The sequence below is a fragment of the Chionomys nivalis genome, chromosome 1, assembly GCF_950005125.1.
Source record: "Chionomys nivalis chromosome 1, mChiNiv1.1, whole genome shotgun sequence".
NCBI classification, from domain to species: Eukaryota; Metazoa; Chordata; class Mammalia; order Rodentia; family Cricetidae; genus Chionomys; species Chionomys nivalis.
Genome location: NC_080086.1, coordinates 111,422,105 through 111,442,711, shown reverse-complemented (window position 1 = coordinate 111,442,711; position 20,607 = coordinate 111,422,105). Strand labels below are relative to the sequence as shown.

The window sequence follows — 20,607 nt, the reverse complement described above, 5'->3', positions numbered from 1 at the left end:
TAAATCGCTCCCCCCGCCGCCCCGCCCCCCCGGCGCGCCGCCGTGACCTCAGCGCGACAGCCCCGCCGCGCCGCCATGATGAGGAGGTCTGCCCCCCCTTGTGCCACTCCGGGGGGGGGTCCAACGGGCGCGCCGCCATATTGGGAGTGGCCAAGCAGGTCACTCTTAAAGAGTCCTCAGCGTGTAGGGAGGGGCTCTGGTACCTTAACAACATCTTGTCCTTCTGCACCCCACTGGTTCTTCCTACACTAGGTTTGTTAGTAACACCAGAGGAGTGGAAAGGAAACAGAGAAGTTTTCCCTTGGGTCATTCTTAGATCATTAAGGAGCCCACCCAGACAGTCTTTAGCTTCCAGTCTCTTCTAACCACATGGTCCCTGGTCTTTCTTCATTGTTTACATTGGGCTTCAACATCTCCAAGACCCTAGAACTACTTTAGTCTGTCTAGAAGGCTAAGCTCTCCTTTACCTAGTCTTCAAGATCTCAGCCACCAGAATAGCTCATATACACACATCACAAGCTGGTTGTGTTCTCCCACTCATCACCATTTGTCCACCCGTTTATCCACATGCTCAATCTATCAACCACTCAACAACTCAATAATCAAATCACCTATCCATCCATCCATCCCTCTAGACACCTATTCATCTATCCAAAAATGCACTTAACCTATCCACCCATAACCCATGTACCAACTCATTGCTTCAGCAACCAAATATCTATTTATTCATATAATAAAGGGATTCAACAATCCTACCAGCATCCACCCATACAATCATCCATTGATTGTGTACTTATCTTCTCCAAGCGAAGAAGACAGGAGTTCATGTCTATATACTTTATTGTTTTCTCATGGCTCATTTGAGAGTTCCCCAAAACCTCAATAAATGTGAGATGTGTGTGTGTGTGTGTGTGTGTGGTGTGTACATTTGATTACTCATTTAGTTCAAGTATTAGTTTTCTATTACGAGTCAGTCTTCTCTAAGTAGACCAACCTAATATGATTAGTGACCTGCCTTACACATCTACCAGGTCAAACATTCAGTGGATGCTAGCCTAGTCATCTGCCTACTGTTTCATCTATCTTACCCTTTTATCCATGAGTCAAATGCCTGCCCATTTACTCAACCAGCCACAGAACTCAACAGTATTCTCCCCTTATGCTCCCTTCCTTCATTTGCCTCCATGCCTGCATTGTGATTTGGAATCTAGAACGATTCTATCACTTGTGGGGCCTGAGATACTGATAGAGGATGAGGAGGGTGGAAGATCTGTGCTTAGATGAAAAGCACGCGCTTCCCATAATAGTGATTAATACCTTTTATTGAATACCTTTAATTAGGAGTTGTACACTCTGTAGAGAATTTTGGATACATTTCACAGATGAGAGAATGGAATCTCCTAGAGTAATGGCTTAGGCCATAGCAATGGTGAGAGTCTGCTTATTATTTCCATCTTTGGGAGGCTTCAAACCAGGTAAGGATTTGGGAGAGATGGAGAACTAGGAATGATCTCTGATTAATCATTTGTAGGGGCAGAATTTTACTGAGATGAAGATTTACTGGACAACCTCACAGTATCCCACTCTGCCTCCACTAATGACCATGAAGGGCTGAGGCTCTCTTGGCTTCCAGACCATGTGGAGTGGAATGAGAAACTCAGGTGCCCATTGACAGCTCAGCCCCATTGACACATGGTGTTTTGAGAGGCGGGGGCTGGCTCCGGGATCCTGGTGTCCTTGAAAGAAGCTGTAGGCTGTGGAGGGTATCCCTCAGTTGGTTCTGAGTACATTCCATCTCAGTCAGGCGGTGCTCCTGGGGAGGTAATGGAAGTGGGTTTGAAGTTGAGGTGGGGGTGTTCACCAAACAGATTCCCCACTCCCCCATCTCAGGCAAGAATCTCACCAGACTTTTCAGGCTGTGGCTTCCATTGCTTGGAAGACTACTCTCAGAATCCAACTTTGAGATCCTGTGGGGGTCAGAGGCAAGACAGGGGGAAGAGCAAAAGCTGAGAAAATCCCTTCCATCCTAGATGGACAGCCAAGAATCCATCCAGTGATTGGGGCTTGGAGTGGAGTTGGAGTTTGTTCAGACCAGAGAGCAGAGTGTATCGGAAGCAGGGTCTGGCTCAGAGCTTATCATAGCTAAGATGTGAAGACTAGCCAAGTGGTGCAACCCTGGAACTGCAGCACTCAGGGGATAAGGCAAGAGGACTGAGAGTTCGCGGTTAGCTTGAGCTACATAGCTAAATCTTGCTTCACAGAAGGAAAAAAACAAAACAAAACAAAACAAAACAAAACGAGGGAGACAAAAAGATAGAATAATTAATCAATCACCATTCGAAGGCGGAGACTGACCAATGGGTGGGAAGGGGTGGGAAGGGGTGGGAAGGGCCCAAACGGTCCAATCGGGTTAAGAGGAACTGGTTGAAGGTAAGTAAAAGCACCAGTCAAAGACAGGTGTGAGAGAGGCTGCTGGGGCCTGGGCTGGTGACTTGGAGGTTGCTCATCTACGGGTTGGAGCTGTTAGAAGCCGGGGCCGGGGCCGGTGGGGAGGAACTTTCTGGGTGAGATTTGGGCGGCCCTGATGAAGAGGCAGGGACTCACCCAGCTCCCAGTCTGGAGTCCAGATCCTGCAGCTGACAGCGCAGCTGCTCCTGCTGCTCCGTCAAGGCCTGGATGTGGGTACTAAGCGACTCCACAAGACGGGACAGAGCTTTCTGTTCCTCGCGGAGTGCAGCCACCTCGCACTGTATCTCTGCCAGCTGTGGGGAGATAGGAGCTGTAATCTGACCCATCCTCAGGTCCCTTCCTCATTTTATCATCTTTCTACTCTGATAGAGAACTTGTATGGCCTCGGGGGCCGGGAGTGGGAGGGGGAGAGTCTCAGAGTCAATTAGACGAGTACTAAGGTCCTTTCTTAGTTCCATTTCTATTCGCGGCCTGCCTCATGCCCAGGCTAGGATTTGGGCGGGATGTCACCTTGCCCACCGGTCGATGCGTTCCCAACGCTTGGTATCGGTCCCCAGGCTGATCCAGCTGGCGCTGCCATGGCACCGACGGCTTTCGAGGCAGCGAGGCAGAAGCTCCAGTCCAGGCCCGTCCGCATGGCACCGGACCAGTGCGTAGTGAGTCTTTGAGTCTTGGCCTGGTACCTGCAGAAGGGCGGCGGCAGGCAGGCCGTCTGGCAGGGACGCTCTGTGTGCGCTGCACCTGCCGGGGCCGCTGCTGGGACCGTTCCTCATCTGGCCGCCGACGGGCCCAGCTCCCTGCCCCTTGAAAGCTGCGTAGAGATTGGCTCTTGGAAATGAGAGGGGTGTGCTTGGGGAGGTCTCGAGGTGGCAGAAAACCGGGTTTCTCCCCTGAAGAGAAGCTGGAGGTGGGATGTGGAAGTTCAGACCCTCAATTGATCCCGGAGATGACGTTACCCCGGCCTAAAGCCAGAAATGACCCCACTTTTTACATCAGTATAACTATCTCTTAGGACCACACTTTGACCTATGACTTTGCTGAGAAACTATCCTTAACTTCTGACTTCCATCCCAATCTAATCTTTTCTCCCTCTCTAGCTTTGACTGACTTGTGACCCCATCTCTAACCTGTGACCCCTTGACTAGCCCTATTTGTCCTAAGCCCTAAGCTTGATCTTCGCTTCTCTGACCTTTGTAGTATCTTGTGTCTAAGATTTGACCCCATCCACAACCTCTGACTCATGGCCTTCACCTCCCCCACCCCAGGGCTACTTTCCCTGTCCCTGGAGGTGACTCTTTGTTGATCTCTGACAGGACTCTGTCCCAATCTTGAGTCTGTGAAGATTTACACTTTGACCACCTAGTGAGCCAGTTCCCTGCCCGTCTTCTTACATTATGCCTTCTGCAGTCTCTGACCTTTGATCCCAACATGATTCTGCTCCTGGCATTATTAATCTTAACATAGGAACCCCTCCTGCCACCCACGAGAACCTAGGCCAGACTTGGGGTTACCTGGAATGAACCTGGGTGGGGATCTGGGGAAGACGCATTGGCACAGACACTGGTACAGGACGGCCCTCTTCTATGGCTCGAAGAATGGTGGGCAGTGGTTCCAAGCTATCTTGGGTTGTCTGTCAAGGCATACAAGGAAGACACCCTGTGAACTCTCTGGCACCAACGTTTCCCAGCTTTCTTGCCTTTCTACCCTACATCCAGGGTTGGGATTCAGGCCACACCTGGTCAAGTTCAGGAAAGATTGTGCAGAGCTGGACATGAAGAACTGCCAACTGGAGGGCCAGGTCTCCACTGCCCTGGTAGCCACTGGGTGTGGCATTTGCATCCACCACGGCCACCTGGTCCAAGAAGTGTTGCATGACTGGTCCATGATCTTCCAGGAAGCTATTCATAAAGGCCATGTAGGCTTCCTTCTCACCAAACCTGCGTTGGAGCCAAACTGGTTGAGTCATGACAGACACCTGCCAACTCCCTAATCCCTGGTCCCATCATCACCCCCACATTCTCCCAGCACCTACGGAGCACGGTTGGCAAGATTCTGGATGACCTTGGCGATGAGTGTAAGGGTTCGGGCTGGGCCTGGGGCCGGATGCTCTGGTGCCAGGCCAAAGAGGCTGGGTGCCAAGATAGCAGGGCATAGGAGCCTTAGGAAGAGAGAGGCACACACCAGTCGGGGGCCCAGTGCCTCGGAGCCACGTGCTTGGCATGCTTCTCGCCAGCTTGAGAACACAGTGCCCAGCTCTGCTGGGAACCAGCTGAGGCAGAAGAAGCAATGGTTAGAGGAAGGGGATAGAGAGGCATAAAGGTCATGCATGATCAAAGTCATAAGTCCAGAGGTCTGGTGTATAGAAAACACTACATGACTTGTCTATGATCTATGACTCATGAAGCCTGTGTGTGCTTTCTTTTCGTTGGACCTATTGTTTGGGTTGCAGGGATGGGACTCTCTGGGATAACAGTACCTGTGGCTTGGGCCCCAGAGGCTCAGAACTTATAGCATAAGTGTGGCAACCTCTGAAGTCTATACTCTTAGATTTGGGCAGATAAGATCGCGTGGGAACAGTGGTCCTGAGTTTGGGGTAGAGTTATAATTCCACATGAGAGTGAGGTGCCTGAGTATAATATGACTTAAGATGAGGCAAAGTTACAATGTCATAGGATTAGGCATGCAAATTATCCTAGAGTCAGAAGGTGAGGGACTCAATGCTAGTGTTTCCTATAATCAGTTTCATGAGATTTGGAATACAGGTTCTCTTAAGGTCAGGGGTTGTGGGATTAGGATAATGCATCATCTGAAATTAAAATCTTATGTTGACCAAGGTTAAGCTGTTGGAATCATTTGTGGTTAAAAGCAAAAGAAGTGGGTCCTTAGGTTACTTGGGGTTAGGTTAGGTACAGCATGAGTGTAGGGTTTGCCAGATACAACAAACAAAACCAGGGCAGCTATATTTGACTTTATATAAGCATATCTCAAATATGGAATCAAATTTAACTGAGTGCCCAGCGTTTTGTTGGTTGGCCAGGGCAGCACAGGGGCTGAGAGGCAGGGCTGGACTCAATTGCCGGGTCCATGGTTCTCACTTGTAAGAGTTGATGATGGCTTCAAAAACCTCCTCACAGCTGTTTCGGAGCCTAGCTTGGTGCTTGGATAGCTCTGGTGGAGGGCACTTGCTGGGGTCCACTTCACAGTCCTCGGTGGAGGCACAGAGACTCCGCACAACTTCCCCTGCGGTCCAGAGCAGACAGTCTAAGGTCATGAACCCAGACGCATCACACCCAGCCTCCAACCCTATCTCCAACTTACTCTGGAAGCACCTAACATCTCGGGGGAATAGCAAGGCTCCACTCCCACCCAAAATTCTAGCACCCCCCAAGGCACCATTCACTCCCAGAAGACAGGTCACTAGGGGTTTCCTGAACCCCTGGCACCAATCCCTCTCTCAGCTTACCCAGGGTCTCCTGGAGGTACTCCTGCGCCACCAGTTTCATGTACTCATCAATGGCCTTGGTGGCTAAGGTATTTTCTCGGAATAGCAATGCTTCTCGGCCTCCACAGCGCGCCAGCTCTGCGGTGCCTAGGTCTGTCACTAATGCCTGTGGAGGACAGGGATCACACATTGAATGAACCTGGGAATCCCAACCATTGACCCAGCTTTCATACCTAGGCACAGCCCTTGTCCCTTCCTGGTGATATTCAGGCACAGCGCTTAGCTTTTAGATGAAGCCACAGCCTCCACCTCTCACAACAAAAATGGAGCCTATTAGCATTAGAGGCTCACCTCTTGCCCCTCCCCTCTCGCTGAAGTTCAGCCTTACCCCTCTCAGATGAAGTTCAGGGTCTGCCTCTCACAATTCAAGTTAAAGCCTCATCCTTAGCAGCTGAAATTCCAGACTAGCCTCAAGTAGTCAAAATTCAGGAGTCGTCCCTCATTGGTTAAGTGTAGGTCCCGCCCCTCACGATGCCCTGCCCTGATGGACACTGTATAGGCCCTTCCTTCCCAGCACAACTCAGAAAGTGCTATCCGTATGCTCTGGGGCCATCTATCTGCGTAGTCACGGCTCCTCACCTGAGCCCGGCCAGTGGCCCGTAGCACGCGCACCATGGCTGCTGCCAGCTCCTCCTTGGCCTGAGCAGACAGCGCGGACTCCAGCGCCTCACACAGGCGCGCGTAGTGGAAGGTGAGGAACTCGGCCAATTCCTTGTAGCGCTCCGACGGCAGAACGCGCAGACGTCGCACCCTTATCCGCGCCCGTAGAGCAGCGCCGGCTGGCGCCCCTAGCACCGGAAACCAGCGCTCCAGGCCCGCCGCTGGCGTTCGGGGGATGCTCACCTCGTCCAGCTCCAGCGCTACCCTGCCCACGGCTGCACCTGCAGGGCCTGCTCCGCGTAGCCGCAGCGACAGGCGACGAGCTGGTGGCAGTGCTTCAAAGTGGAAGCGCTCAGCCCAGAAGAGCTGACCTGGGCCAGCCCGCGGAGCTGTGCGTGCCAGTAGCGCCCCGTCCAGCCACAGCTCCGCACGCACTCCGGGTGCCGCTGCTCGGGGCAGCCCCTTGGCCTCGTGCACCCAAACGGTCAGCCATGTCTCTTGCCTCTCCACATTGTCCTGCGTGCAGGAGTGGGGTATAAGTTGTGTTTTGGAGGTGTCTGGGCTCCAAGACGCGCACTGAGACTCCACATTGCGCACCGCAATCCGGAGCCTTGCCCGCAGTGAAATCGCAGGACCCCCTTAGCGAAGAGGCTGGGGCCACGATTGTCTGAGAGATGCTAAGCAAAACAATCTAGCTTTAGGGAGTGTCACACACATCGGGGCTTAGATATAAAAGGAGTAGCCCCGGAGAAAGGACTTGGCGACTACTTAGTAGGCTAACTTGGGGAGCAAATAGATCCAGAACTGGATGAGGGAACAAGTCTGACATTCATGGGGTTGGTGGTTGCACAGGTGTGGACTAGGCGGGTGTGTGTACGAGAGGGATTGGGGCAAACTGCTTTGGGTGGCATGTAAGGGGTTGGCTGGCTTGTGAGAGGGCTTTTTGTGTCCATCCCTTCCCCCTCAATGACCTGGCTGGGCTGGAACTGCCGACGAAGGTCCTCGATCCAACGGTCTCTCTCAGCGCTGGAGCGACAATAGAAACAGCGGCTCCCGCCGGCCCAGGTTACCTATTGGGTACGGGATTGAAGGATTTAAAAGAGGCTAACGTGAAGCCAAGAGTTTAGTAAAGGCGAAGGTAGGTTCCTCTTTTACCTGGAAGCAGTATGGCTCCCCCAGGAGGCTAGAATGCAGTGGCCAGACTCGCACATTCTTCTCAGCACCCAGATCCAGCTCAGAGAGTGTGGCCAGAGATTCCCTGGAACCCAGAGCACTGGGGGGTCTGGAGCCAGGGAAGGAGAACAAGTGGTCATTCCTTGCTTTCTCAGACCTTTCTAATCCCTAGCCACCCTAGCTGCTCTCCCTTTCTGGCTCTTAGCATTTGACCTGCTATTTCCTTCCCTCTGTGGCTTAATTTCCATGCATTCTTTGGAGCGCCCAGATCCAGGGTGTTCAGACAGCGTCTAATCCAGAGACTACTCCCACCCTTCAGCCAAGAGATGAGAAAATGCCTTGGATCTATATGGTTCCAAGTTTACCTGGTATGAGACAGAATAGAAAGAACACGGGAGGCGTGGGGTGAAGGTGGGGATAAGGAACCCAGAGGTGAAGATTGGCATAACGTTGAGCCTCAAGCCCTCCAGTTTCCCAGAGACTTACCCATCTCGAGGGCCGTGCGCTCCCAGCTCTGACCTGATCTTTTTCTTCTCCTTCAGCCTCTTGAGTAACCCCTAAGTGGGAAGAGAGGTATGTGAGCCAGGTAGAACCCTGTACTCTCTCCTCAGCTCTGTCCTCTCAGAGTGTCCTTCAGGTTCTGCTAGTCTTGGAGGACCCAGCCCATGACCAGGTTGCACTAATATCCGTAACCAGCAGATGACGCTTATATTTATGTTCTACAATACTGGGGATTGAACTCAGGGCTTCATGAGGGGCAAATGCTCTCAAAACAAGAGCTGTCTTCATGCTATCCCCCCGCCCAACAGCTTGTATTTCTTTCCCTTCCCTTTCCTCCCTCCCTCCTCCTTTCTTCCTTCTTTCCTTATGCCTTTTGAGTTAGTATCCAAGAAAGCCAGCATGCACAACAACAGAGGTCAGCAACCATCTGCATGGTAAAAGGGGGCAGGGGCTGCTGAAAAAGCCCAGAGTGCCAGGGAAGGCACATGCAGGCTTTCGTTCAAAATCCAAAAAAAGTGATAGAAGGAAGGAAAAGAAAAAGCTATACTTTTCGAGTTAAAACTTAGTAAAATAGGCAGGTTTCCCTTTCTTATGTTTATAATATTTTTCATGTGTCCTTGTCTGTGATATTCATGTGTGCATGTATGCACATGTGTATGTGGAGTCCTGAGGCTGACATCAAGGATCTTCCTCACAGGCATGGTGGCACATGTCTTTAGTCCTAGCACTAGGGAGGCAGAGGCAGGAGGATTGCTATGACTTTGAGGCCAGCCTGGTCTACAAAGCAAGTTCCAGGACAGTCAGGCTGGAACACAGAGAAACCCTGTCTCGAAAAGAAAAACAAAGAATTCTTCTAAGGCATTCTTCACCAGGAGACAGGGTCTCTCACTGCACCCAGAACTCATTGATTTGATAGCTTGTTCTGGGGATTCCTTGTTTCCACCTTCCAAGTATCAGACTTACAGGCAGGCTACCAGGCTCACCAAGCATTTGATGGGCGCAAAGGATCCAAACTCTTGTCCTCCTGTGTGCCTGGCCAGTGCTCCCCAGCCCCAGCCCCAGCAGTCACCAGTCACTCACTTCCCTGAACTCTCTAAAGACTCTTGGTAAAATAGAGAAGGAACAGGGTGTGGTGGCTCACATCTATAATCCCAGCATTTAGGATGCTGATGCAGGAGACTTTCTGAGAATCAGATGCCAGCATGAGCTACATACCAAGTTACAGAAAATTCTGAACTACAGTATGAAGCTGTTTTAAAAATATAAAACCTAGTGGGCAGTGATAGTTCACGCCATTAATCCCAGCACTTGGAAGGCAGAGGCAAGTGAATCTCTGAGTTTGAGGTCAGTCTGATCTACAGAATGAATTCTGGAACAGCCAGGACTGTTACACAGAGAAACACTGTCTCAAAAAACCAAATAAATATATAACCTCGGTTTGGCATGGTGGTGTACACCATTAATCTCAGAACTCAGGAGGCAGAAGAAGTTGGATCTCTGTGAATTCAAGGCCAGTGTGATCTATATAGTAAGTTCGAGTACAGCCAGGGCTACATAGAGAGACCCTGTCTATAAAACAAACAAACAAAAACTCCACAACCCCCCAAATATATATCCAAAAAAGGAGGAATTTTCTCATTAGGTTTATTCAACCAAGAATAGATGCAGAGGGTCAGAACTGGCCAGTGACCAACCCATGATCCCTTTTTTCCCTGGTCCTCCATGCTCAGGACTGTAATTCTTTCTACTCAGGAGGCAGAGGTAGGAGGATCACAAAATTTAAAATAGTAGTCATTTTGTGTGTGTATGTGAATGTTTATTTTTTAGGTAGTCTCAATATGTATCTCTGGCTTGCTTGGAACTCACGATGGAGTTCCAATCCTGTCTCAATTGAGCAGCCCTGTCTCTGTCTCTGTGTACTGGGATTACAGGCATGCACTACCACACCTGGCCCTAATATCTATACTAGGTCTCCAGATTTAGTTAGATGGTACAGCTTGTGGGAGACCCAGGTCTGGGAGATCTTGTTCACCCTGGCCACTCCCCGTCCTGTCACACTGGTTGCCGTACCCGAACATTGTGGACCTGGTTGGAACCAGTAGCTTCAGGCTCAGTTTTTCCAGTAGTGCGATCTGCGGGAGGTCAGAGGTAGGAGGTTAAGGGGAGGAAGCATAGTAGTAGCCTATGAGTGGTTTTGAAAAGCTTCCAGTTCTGCAGCCTCCCCAGTCTTCCCAATTTACCTGGATCCCGGAGGTTTCCCATGGACGCCTGCATGCTGCTCTCTGAGCTGGCGCTTCCCATTCGGATTTGGCGAGGACCCTGTCCTCCCATAGAAGTTGGCGGCCAGAAAGGGGAGGCAACGGGTGAGGCGCACATTTCTGGTGTTTACCTCTCTGCCACTGCCTCTGCCCAGTTTCCTCCCCTCTCCTTCCTCTTTCTTACCTCCTCCTCACCGAGAAGTACCAGCCTTCCTTCGAGCAGGGTGAAACCCCCAATGTCCCAAACTGGCATGTCAGGAGTGGGAGGCTCAGGGATCCGTGCAACAGGATCCGGGGCTGTTTCCAACTCCGGCTCTGGGGAGAGGAGGGGATTCTGGTTACAGAGCCTCCCCTTTCTCCCACTGACCGTGTAGAAAAGGTGCACTGTGCAGCAACCATGTCAGGCTGGGTGTCACTGGGCCGATCTCTACCTCTGTAGGGCTTGTTCTCATTAGCCCTAGAAGTGGACAATACCATGTGTTTACCACTTTACACGCCTTCTCTTGCCCAGTCCTTCAGAAATCATTTAAAGGGCATTAGAACTGAGGCCCAGAGAGGTTGAGTGGCCTACCCAGAATCACACAGCTGTTGAGTGGTGAAGCCAGGCTTCTAACACAACCACCCTTCTCTTAATCAAGACAGTGGGCAAGGCTGAGACTCAGGACACCCCTGTAACGCTAGGACCTGAACTGGGAGGATGATGAGTTTCAGGCCAGTTTGTGCTACTGACTGAGATCTTATTCTAAAAGGGAAGAAGGAAGGAAGAGAATATGAGAACGAGGGGGTACAAACCTTGGCCTCTTACATAAATAACTAATCTGGGATCAGCAAGGTGGCCCAACAGGTAAGGGTGCCAACCATGCTGGCCTGATGTGAATTCAATCCCTGGAACCCATGGAAAGGTGGAAGGAGAGCACCAATTCTACAGAGCTATCCTCTGACTTCCACATGCACTGAGATAACTTCTCTAAGGCAGAAAGTCTTCAATTCAAGAAAGGTAGAGAAAAAGCAAAAATAAACTATATGGAAGTTTTCTTTTTGGGGCAGGTAGCACTAGTGCAGAGTGGGCCAGGGAAGACTCCCCTCCTCACCCAAAAGAGGGCATCTGCACTAGATTTTTAATTAATTAATTAATTAATTAATTAATTATGTATACAGTGTTCTGTCTGTATGTATGCTTGCAGGCCAGAAGAGGGTACTGGTTCTCATTACAGATGGCTGTGAGCCACCATGTGGTTGCTGGGAATTGAACTTAGGACCTGTGGAAGAGCAGTCAGTGCTCTTAACCTCTGAGCCATCTCTCCAGCTCTACACTAGATTTTGAACAGAAATTTGAATTTCACCCAGCCAAGCTGGAAGAGAAGGAAGCAGGAGTGTCTGAACAAAGGCTGACAGATGGGGAAGAGCCAGGGAAATAAAGAGAAGGGCGAGAAAGGCTGGAGGGAAGGTGTCGGCAACCCGTTAGGATCTAGCGTTCGTTTGTGGTGCTGAGGACTGAGCCCTGGACTTGGCTTGTACTAAGCATGTCCCCCATCAGTAAGCTACACTCAGTTCCCAACTGTGGGAGTAGTAGTAGTAGTGAGCCATGGGAGAGAAAGCGCTAAGAAGGAGCAGGGCTGCTTGGTAAAAAGCTCTGTCAGGACCTGTGTAGTGGACAACTAGGTACTGGACCCTGTAGGGCCTCAAAGAATGATTCTACAGGGCTGGGAGCTTAGCTTAGTAGCAGAGCCCTCGCCTTTTGTGTGTGAGTCCCTAAACTGGGAAAAAAAAAAGAGAAATAGTTGGGCATGGTGGTGTACACCTTCAATCCCAGCAAATGGGAGGCAGAAACCAGCAGATCTCTGCAAGTCTGAGGCCAGTCAGATCTGCATAGCAAGAATCTGTCTCAGGAAGAAAAAAAAATCCCTACAATATGAAGCCATTTTTCTAAACATAATACTATATGCTGATTGCCTTTTAAGACGCTTGTTTAGTTTGTGTTTGTACACACTCACTTGCCATCACACTGGTGCGGGCCAGAGGACAGTCTGCATTTGTTTATTTATACGGGGAGTGGGAGCGTACACCACGCGTCATGCGAGGTCAAAGGACAACCTTCGGGAGTCGGTTCTCTCTTCCCACCTTGCGGCTCTCCGGGCTTACCACCAGGAGCCTTTTCTGGCCAGAGTCTCATTTGTTTTGAGATAGAGTCTTGTTATCTAGTTCAGATCAATCATCTTCTTGCCCCTGCCTTCCAAGTGCTGGGATTATAGGTGTGCGTTACTATTTCTAGCTCTGAAACGAACGAAAGGAGTTTCAAAGATTTCTAGGAAAGAGCTGAATTAACCTTGTGCTTCCAGGAAACAAGGACTCAATCTTCTCACTTTATTTTCTACCCGGCTTCACCACTAGGGGAAATACAACTTTTTTTTTTTTCTTTCTTTCTCAGCGATGGGTACAAAACCCACAATCCCACAGCTTCTCCCATGTTAAGCAAGTGCTCTACCACTGAGCCACGTCCACAGCCTTAACTCTTTCTTACGAATGGATGTCTTGTACTGCATTCCTGGGTTCTAATCTTCATGGTCTCCTCTGTCTCCCAGTTCTCATTTGTCATCTTCACATTAACCCCCCTCCCCCCCGCCACCGTCCCATTCTGTGAACTCAACAGGGCAGGGAGTAACATTTGCTTTGCCCACAGCTGTCCTCGGTGCCTCTGTTAGGGACTAGAACCAATTCAATGATTAAAGCACTTCTGTTTGGGCCAGCATGATGGCTCAGATAGGTAAAGGTGTTTGCCACCAAGAGTGTCATCTGACTTTGATCCCCTAGGCCCTACTTGATGGTGGGAGAGAAGTGACTCCTGAAAAGTCGTCGTTTGACCGTCTCACTGGAACCGCACTGTGCCCCCGCAACATAAATTAATACATACAGGTTCTTCTCTGACCTCAACATAGGTGCTGTGTTAAGGGAGATGGGCTATGCCAACACTGAGGTACACACATACAAAACATATGAATAAACATGTTTGAATGAGTGAGTGTGCTCTTCAAGGCAGGGATGGGGAGTTTCAGATTCAAGGAAACAAAGTAAGACATAGGCTATAAGGCAACTGAGATCCAGTCAATGGTTTGGTCAATTGGATACAGGAGACAACCATCGGGGCCAAGAGCCATTGAGCATCCAGACGGCACTAAGGTGCGTCTGTTCAATGCCCCTTTCTCAGGCTGAACCCAGCTGCTTACAGGTCTTGTGAATCTCCCTCACCCCAGTTTAGGGAGAAAGAGAGATGAGGGTTGCTGGGGGCCCCAGCCGCTTCCTGCTGGGCTTTCATACTCCCCACAACTTCCTGTGTCTAGAGGGCTGATGTTAGGTTGACAGACAAACACCCAGGCATCCGGCCACCCAGCCTGGCCCCAACTCGGGTAGAGGGGAGAACGTACCTGGGGCCTTGGGATTTGGTGTGGCCTCCAGCGGTGCCACGTTCTTGTGTCTCCCCCAGAGGGTCTTGGAAAGCCGGAGGCGATTGGACCGTGACACCTTAGGGGGTGCAGAGAGGACCCGACGAAATAGAGATCGAGGGGCTGGCTGGCTGCTCACCATAGGTTCCTGATGACTTAGGGTCCTTCCCCAGCCCGCGAAGCGGCCCCAGCGGAACCCTCCAGAAGCCTTCTGCCCTCCACCTCCAGTATGCCAGCGGTAGGATGCCAGTGGAGAGGGTGGCGCGGGCTGCGTTTGGACGGCTTCACTCGGCAGTGGTGGGTCCATGGCGGAGTCTCTGCTGCGAGACCAGAAGGTGACAGTTCTGCGCATTGTCTGCCCACATTCTGTCTTCATCTTGTCCGGTCTCTTTTTAGCTTTGCCTCCAAGGAACACTTTTGAGAGTGCCACACGTACACCGTCCCTTACCTTGATTTCCTGGCCAGTCCCAGAATCAGCAGCCGTCTGCACTGTGCTTAGCTTCCTTCCTCAGAACCTAGCTCCACGTGACCCTGCCTGTCTCTTCCCCCCTCCCTCTTTACAGTCAGGCTGGGAGGGCATGATGGGGGCAGGATGTGGAGGTGGGAGGGGTGGCAGTGCTGGCTTCTGGCGAGAAGGACAGGGCGGTAGGATGTACTTCTCTCTTTGAGCTTCAGTTAGTTGCCTTCTGTGAAATGGGAGCATGCTAGGGACCCCTGGAAATCTGCTGCTGGCCAGCGTGTGGAAGGATTCACCTGTGTAAGGACACTGACACGATTTTATTGAAATAGATTTGATGTATGCATGCATGTATGTATGTATGTATGTATGTATGTATGTATGTATTTTTTATTTGGGAGGTGGGTATGGTGAAGCAGGGTTTCTCTGTCTAACAGCTTTGCTGTTCTGGTCTCGAACTCACAGAGATTTGCCTGCCTCTGCCTCTTGAGTGTTGGAATCAAAGGCGTGCACCACGGCTGCCCATCTTGGAATGGATTTTAAAAGAAGAATCAACATATACTATTATGTGCGTGGATGCCACAGTGGTGATCAGAGGACAAGGAGTTAGTTAGTTCTCTCCTTCCACATTTAAGTGAGCTCCCAGGATGGAGTGCTGGTTTCCAGGCTTATATGGCAAGTGCCATTACCCCCTGGGCCATTTGCCACCCTCCTCCATCTTAGGGATGAAACCTAGGGCGTGAGGATGCAAGGCCTATACACTATCACTGAACCACACACCTAACGGTCTTGTTTTTTATTGCACAGACTGGGTCTTGAGCTCGCTGCATGTGTACCCCAGGCTGGCCTTTGACTTTTGGTTCTTGAGTCTAAAGACTTGGCTGGACAGCCCCCCACCTCAGTGTTAGGGTAGAACCAAAGGCCAAGCGTGTTCAGCAACAGCTGTGGCCGTCACCGAGCCAAACTCTAGTCCAGATCCTCCCAGCATGATTGTCTAAGTCACCTCTGACCCAGCCTTTCTCCTGCTAGGAAGACATCCAATAGACATGCCCACCAATACCACAACTAATAACTCCAAATAACCCCGGCGTTCACTAATGGCAGAACGAACACCCGGTGGCATCTCCATACTGAAGAGTGTCACATAGCCAGGGAAATGAGTAAGTACTTGAACTAATGATGTCAGAAAAATCACAGTGCTGAATGAAAGCAAAAGCTAAAGCGTATATGCTGGGTGAGCCATTCATGTAGAGTTCTAAGCCTTGCGAGACAGGAGGTTTTCCATGAGTTCAATGGCAGCCAGGGTGTGTTGCAAGACCCTGCTTCAAATAATAAAAAGGAAAGACAAAGAAAAAAATGAAGTAAAAAGTTCAGAACCAAGCAAATGAAGATACTGCAAGTCAGGGAATTGGGGCAGAAGGGACGGTTCAGTAGTGAAATGTGTGCACTACCCTTGCAGAGGACCAAAACCTGTTCAGTTCCAGACCCTGTGACAGTTAACAACTACCTGTAACTCCTGCTCCAAGGGATCACATGGCTCCTTGGGCATCTGTACCCACTCATATGAGCAGAAGTAACACACACACACAAGAATTAAAAATAGTAAAAACAAATCTTTTTAAAGAGTCAGGGAATCAGTTTCATTCAGAGGGGTTAGTGACCGAGTAAGGATATAAAAGAGACTTTTGCATGATGGCTTCCTTTGTTCTGTTTTGTTTGAGATGGGTGTCTATTGTATCCTAGGCTGGCCTGGAACTCGGTATGTAGACAAGGCTGTTCTTAAATTTTTGATCCTCCTGCCCTTGCCTCCCAAGTGCTGGGGTTATAGGTGTGCACTAGATATCCAGCCTCTTTTATTGTTTGTTTGGTTTAATTTGATTTATTTCCCCACTTGAGCCCAGGGTTTCATTTATGTTAGACAAATGCTTTGTCAACTGATCTATATTTTTAGCCCGAATGTTTTTCTTTCCACAGAATCTTCTATGTATCCCAGGCTGGTCTTGAACCTTAAATCTTCCTGCTTCAGTGTCCTGAATGCTGGGATTAATTACCGTGATCAGTATTAAAATGCACCCCCACCGTGTGTGTATTGTGTGTGTGTCTGTGTGCATACATGTGTGTGTCTGTATGTGTGTGTGTCTGTGTGAGTGTATGTGTGTATGTGTGTGTATGTGCATGAGTGTGTGTGCATGTGTGTCTGTGCATGTGTATGTGAGGATGTGTGTGTGTGCATGTGTGTGTGTGCGTGAGGGTGCCCAGAGAGGTCAGACGCATTGGAATCTCCTGGCGCTGTAGTCCCAGCTGTTTCTTAGCTGCCTGACAGTGCCGAGAACTAAACTCGGGTTTAGGAGTATGTTCTCACAACCACCGAGCCATTTCTCTAGCGCCCATCCCAGATTTATTTTTAACAGCAAGTAAAATTCATACAACATGAATTTAACATGCTCTGTTTATGAGTTTCAGTGCTGGTGACTTGGGTATGTTCTGTTGTGAAATCTCTTTGAGGTGAATTTTGGTGCACTATCTAGTCAGCATCTTTGATGTTTTCATAAGTATTTACTTGAAAAAGAGGTGGGGCCATCACGGTAGCTCAGTGAATAAAAGGTGCTTCCCTGGGACCCACATGGTAGAAGGAGATAGCCAATGCTCACAAGTTGTCCTCTGACCCTGCCGTTCTTCTGCATGACACATGCCCATGTGTACACATGCACAGACAAAATAAATAAAACGCAATAAAAATTTAACAAAAAAGAAATGGGCAAATGTTCCAGCAATAGTGAGTCAGCAGCGTTCTGACCCAGGTTGGAGTGCTGGCCACCTTCTTTCTCACTGTGACCTCAGACAAGTCATTTCCTCTCTCTGAGCTTCCTTATTTGTAAAGGATGATGGTATCAGTCTCAAAAAGCTCACATTCAAGGCTGGAGAGATGACTCTGAGGTTAACCAGGAAATGGTATGGCATGGGTAGCTCACAGCCACCTGTATGTCCAGCTCTGCATGACCTGAAGCTTCAGGTCTAGCTTTTGAGTGTACTTACACTCAATGCTGCAAGTGCACATATCTGTACACAGATACATGCAATTAATTTTTTGAAAGACAGGATTTCCCTGTGTAACAGCACTGGTTGTCCTGGAACCAGCTCTGTAGACCAGGCCGGCCTCAAAGTCACAGAGATCTGCCTGCCTCTGCCTGAGTGCTGGGATTAAAAGCATGTGCCATCACCACCCGGCTAAAAAATTTTTTTAAAACTCACATTTGACAAATGTTTCCTGAGTGCTGACTGTGTGCTAGATGGGTTGGGGGGGGGGAGGAGAGAATAAATAAAAGTGATTTTTGTTCTCCTGCTCCTCACAGGTCCTGAATTCAGTGGGACGTTATGAATTTGTGTAGAAGACTGAGAGGAGATATACTGGATGAAGGATGACCAGTTGAGCAGAAATGCCACTCTTCCCAGGCTGGAAAAAATCAGGGAAGGCTTCTCTAGGGAGATAACCTTTGCAAGCTGAAGCATGAGAGAAAACAGAAGATTGTACCAAGTAGAAGGTACACTTTGGACGAAGGCAAGGATATCAAGAATCCATGGGGCAATGCACGCATGTAATCCTAGGACTGGTTAGGTGCACACAGGAAGATTGCATGCCACGAATTTGAAGCCAGCCTGGGCTACATAATGCACTCTGTGTGTGGGAAGTTGGATTCATGGAGTGGGAAGAATAAGGATGGCTTCGTGGTCATATAGTATTGGCAGTCACTAGGTGCCCAGACTCTGAGGTCTCAAAGTTGGATTAATGCTCTCCTTTACTGTGCCTGTCCTGAAACTCTTGCTTTGAAAAGGGGACATTGTGGTAACGTGGTGGTGGCACACACCTTTAGTCCCAGCACTTGGGAGGAAGAGGCAGATGGATCTCTGTGAGTTTGAGGCCAGCCTGGTCTACAGAGAGAGTTCCAGGACAGCCAGGGCTACACAGAGAAACCCTGTCTTTAAAAAAATTATTCTTATGTATATGAGAGCTTTTGTTTGTTGCCTTCATGTATGCATGAGTACCACATGTGTGTCTGCTGCCCATGGAGGTCAAAAGAGGGCATTGAATCCCCTAGGATCAGAGACAGTTTCAGACAGTTGTGAAGAACTGTGTGGGTCCTGGGAACTGAACTCTGAACGAGCAGTAAGTACTCTTAAACACTGAGTTATGGCTCTAGCTCTTATTTACACATATTTTTGAGATAAGGTCTCATGTATTCCCAGGCTGGTCTTGAATTTGCTATACATCTGAGGCTGACCACGCATTCCTGATTCTTATGCTCTCTGCCCTGAGCCTTGGAATTACAGGTATACAGCATTCTGCCTAGTTTCTGCAGTGTAGATGGAGAAGGAACACAGGCCCTCTCTAACTGTGCTGCATCCTCAGCTCTGTTTTATCTTACTTATCTATTTATTTTGATTTTGTTTTTACTAGACTGGGTTTCTCTGTCTAACTCTGGCTGTCCTTGAACTTGTTATGTAGGTCAGGCTAGCCTAAAGTCTACCTGTCTCTGATTCCCAAATGCTGGGATTAAAGGCTTTTTGCTAATTCCTATTTTTTTAAAGTTTAAGTTAATTAATTTTTGAGATAGGGTCTCACTAGGTAGCCCTAGCTGGACTGCAACTTGCTGTATAGACCAGGCTGGCTTCAAACTCACAGATCAATGCCTACCTCTGACTCCCAAAAGCTGAGAGTAAAAGTGTGTGCTCCCTTACCAGCCATAGTTTTATTAAAATGATAATTTATAAGGTGCAATGTGACGTTATGGAGTATTCCTACAATGGAGAATGACTCAATCAAACTGGGAGGCTTTTTATTTGCAGTGCTGGAGCTGGAACTCCGGGCCTCAAATATGCTAGGCAGACATTGACCTCTGAACTGTGTCCTCAGCCTAACGAAGAGGGTGGTGCAGTTAGTGACAGCCAATAACTGTCCTGTAGAGCAGATATTTCTGTTCTCCTATGTGCCTACTTTAGACAGGCCCACCTCGTTCAGGCAACTCACTGTGTTCTGCCAAACTGGGGAGTGGCATTCACGGAGGTCAGACGAGGATGCTGTCAAGTGCTCTGCTCTACACTCTCTGCCTTTTCCCCTTGAGACAGGATTGCTCACCAGGCTTGGATCTTGGCTGGCAGGCAGCAAGTCTCAGCAATCTTCCTTTACAGCACCGGGGTTACGGGAGTATTTGACAGCACCCAGTTTTATTATGAGTAGTGGGGATTCGAACTCAGATCCTTAGGCTTATCTGCTGAGGTATCTCCAGAATTCTTCAGTTTTATTATTTTGCTGCATACCCGGCCTGTTCCCAACATTTTCTTTTCTTACTTTCTCCTTCCTGTTTTCTAGTACTGGAGATGAAACCTAGGGCCCTCAATACACTGTGAAAGCACTGGGTCCCCGAGCTACAGTCTCAGGCTTCAAATTTGTTGCAGAAATTTTTTAGGACATGGGATCCAATCTGTCCACCATGTGACAAATAATCCCAATGTGCTGTTGAGTTAACACTCCCTGAGAGGGGCCCTCTACCATTGACCCAGAATCTCTGTCTCCTGCACTCAGGGATGGCAGTAAAGGATATGTTCGATGCTGTCTTCCTGTAGAACTGAGGTCTGGTGGTCTGCGGTGGGAGTCTGCTTTTTGTTGTTGTTGCTCTGTTTTTGGAGACAGGGTCTCACTGCGTAGCCCTGACTGTCGTGGAATTCACTTTGAAGGCCAGGCTGGCGTCGAACTCACAGAGATCAGCCTGCCTCTGACTAACAAGTGCTAAGATTAGGATTAGAGGCATGTGCCACCACCATGAGGTGGAAACCTGCTTTTTCCCCCCAAGATTTATTTATTTATTATTGTATACAGCGTTCAGTCTGCATGTATACTTACACAGCAGAAGAGGGCGTCAGATCTCATTAGAGTTGGTTGTGAGCCACCATGTGGTCGCTGGGAATTGAACTCAGTACCTCTGGAAAAGCAACCAGTGCTTTTAATGGCTGAGCCATCTCTCCAGCCCCCAGAAACCTGTTTTTTTTTTTTTCACTGCTTTCTCTGGTTACTTTTCCTCCAGGCTTCAATTTCTCATCCTCCAACAGGAAGTTCTAGGGATGCCTCCAATTATTCATCATTTTATACTAAAATTCATTTATTTGTTTTTGTTTTCTTGATTCCGTGGTAGAGGTTAGAACCTTGGTGGG

The 20,607-nt window shown here is 49.2% G+C and overlaps 1 protein-coding gene across 1 annotated transcript; it reads right to left on the bottom strand.

Annotated features, from left to right (window-relative positions):
* Positions 1 to 1,037: 1,037 nt before the first annotated feature.
* Positions 1,038 to 14,397, bottom strand: Rasal3 (RAS protein activator like 3). The gene is made up of 17 exons (XM_057791774.1): positions 13,926 to 14,397; positions 10,688 to 10,818; positions 10,486 to 10,564; positions 10,316 to 10,377; positions 8,231 to 8,301; positions 7,727 to 7,853; positions 7,543 to 7,641; positions 6,551 to 7,087; positions 5,933 to 6,077; positions 5,565 to 5,709; positions 4,502 to 4,738; positions 4,205 to 4,406; positions 3,981 to 4,099; positions 2,980 to 3,370; positions 2,605 to 2,762; positions 1,904 to 1,967; positions 1,038 to 1,813 (listed from the first exon to the last, which is right to left on the bottom strand). The coding sequence occupies exons 1-17, from the start codon at positions 14,317 to 14,319 to the stop codon at positions 1,658 to 1,660; spliced, it is 3,117 nt and encodes a 1,038-aa protein (XP_057647757.1). The 5' UTR covers positions 14,320 to 14,397; the 3' UTR covers positions 1,038 to 1,657.
* Between the last annotated feature and the right edge of the window lie 6,210 nt (positions 14,398 to 20,607).

Coding starts and splice junctions, on each gene's coding strand:
- Rasal3 (XM_057791774.1), bottom strand. CDS start 14,319: ATGAAGACAGAATGTGGGCAGACAATGCGCAGAACTGTCACCTTCTGG. Junction 2,763..2,979: donor CGCATCGACCGGTGGGCAAG/GTGACATCCCGC, acceptor ATCTCCCCACAG/CTGGCAGAGATACAGTGCGA. Junction 1,814..1,903: donor GCCACAGCCTGAAAAGTCTG/GTGAGATTCTTG, acceptor TTACCTCCCCAG/GAGCACCGCCTGACTGAGAT.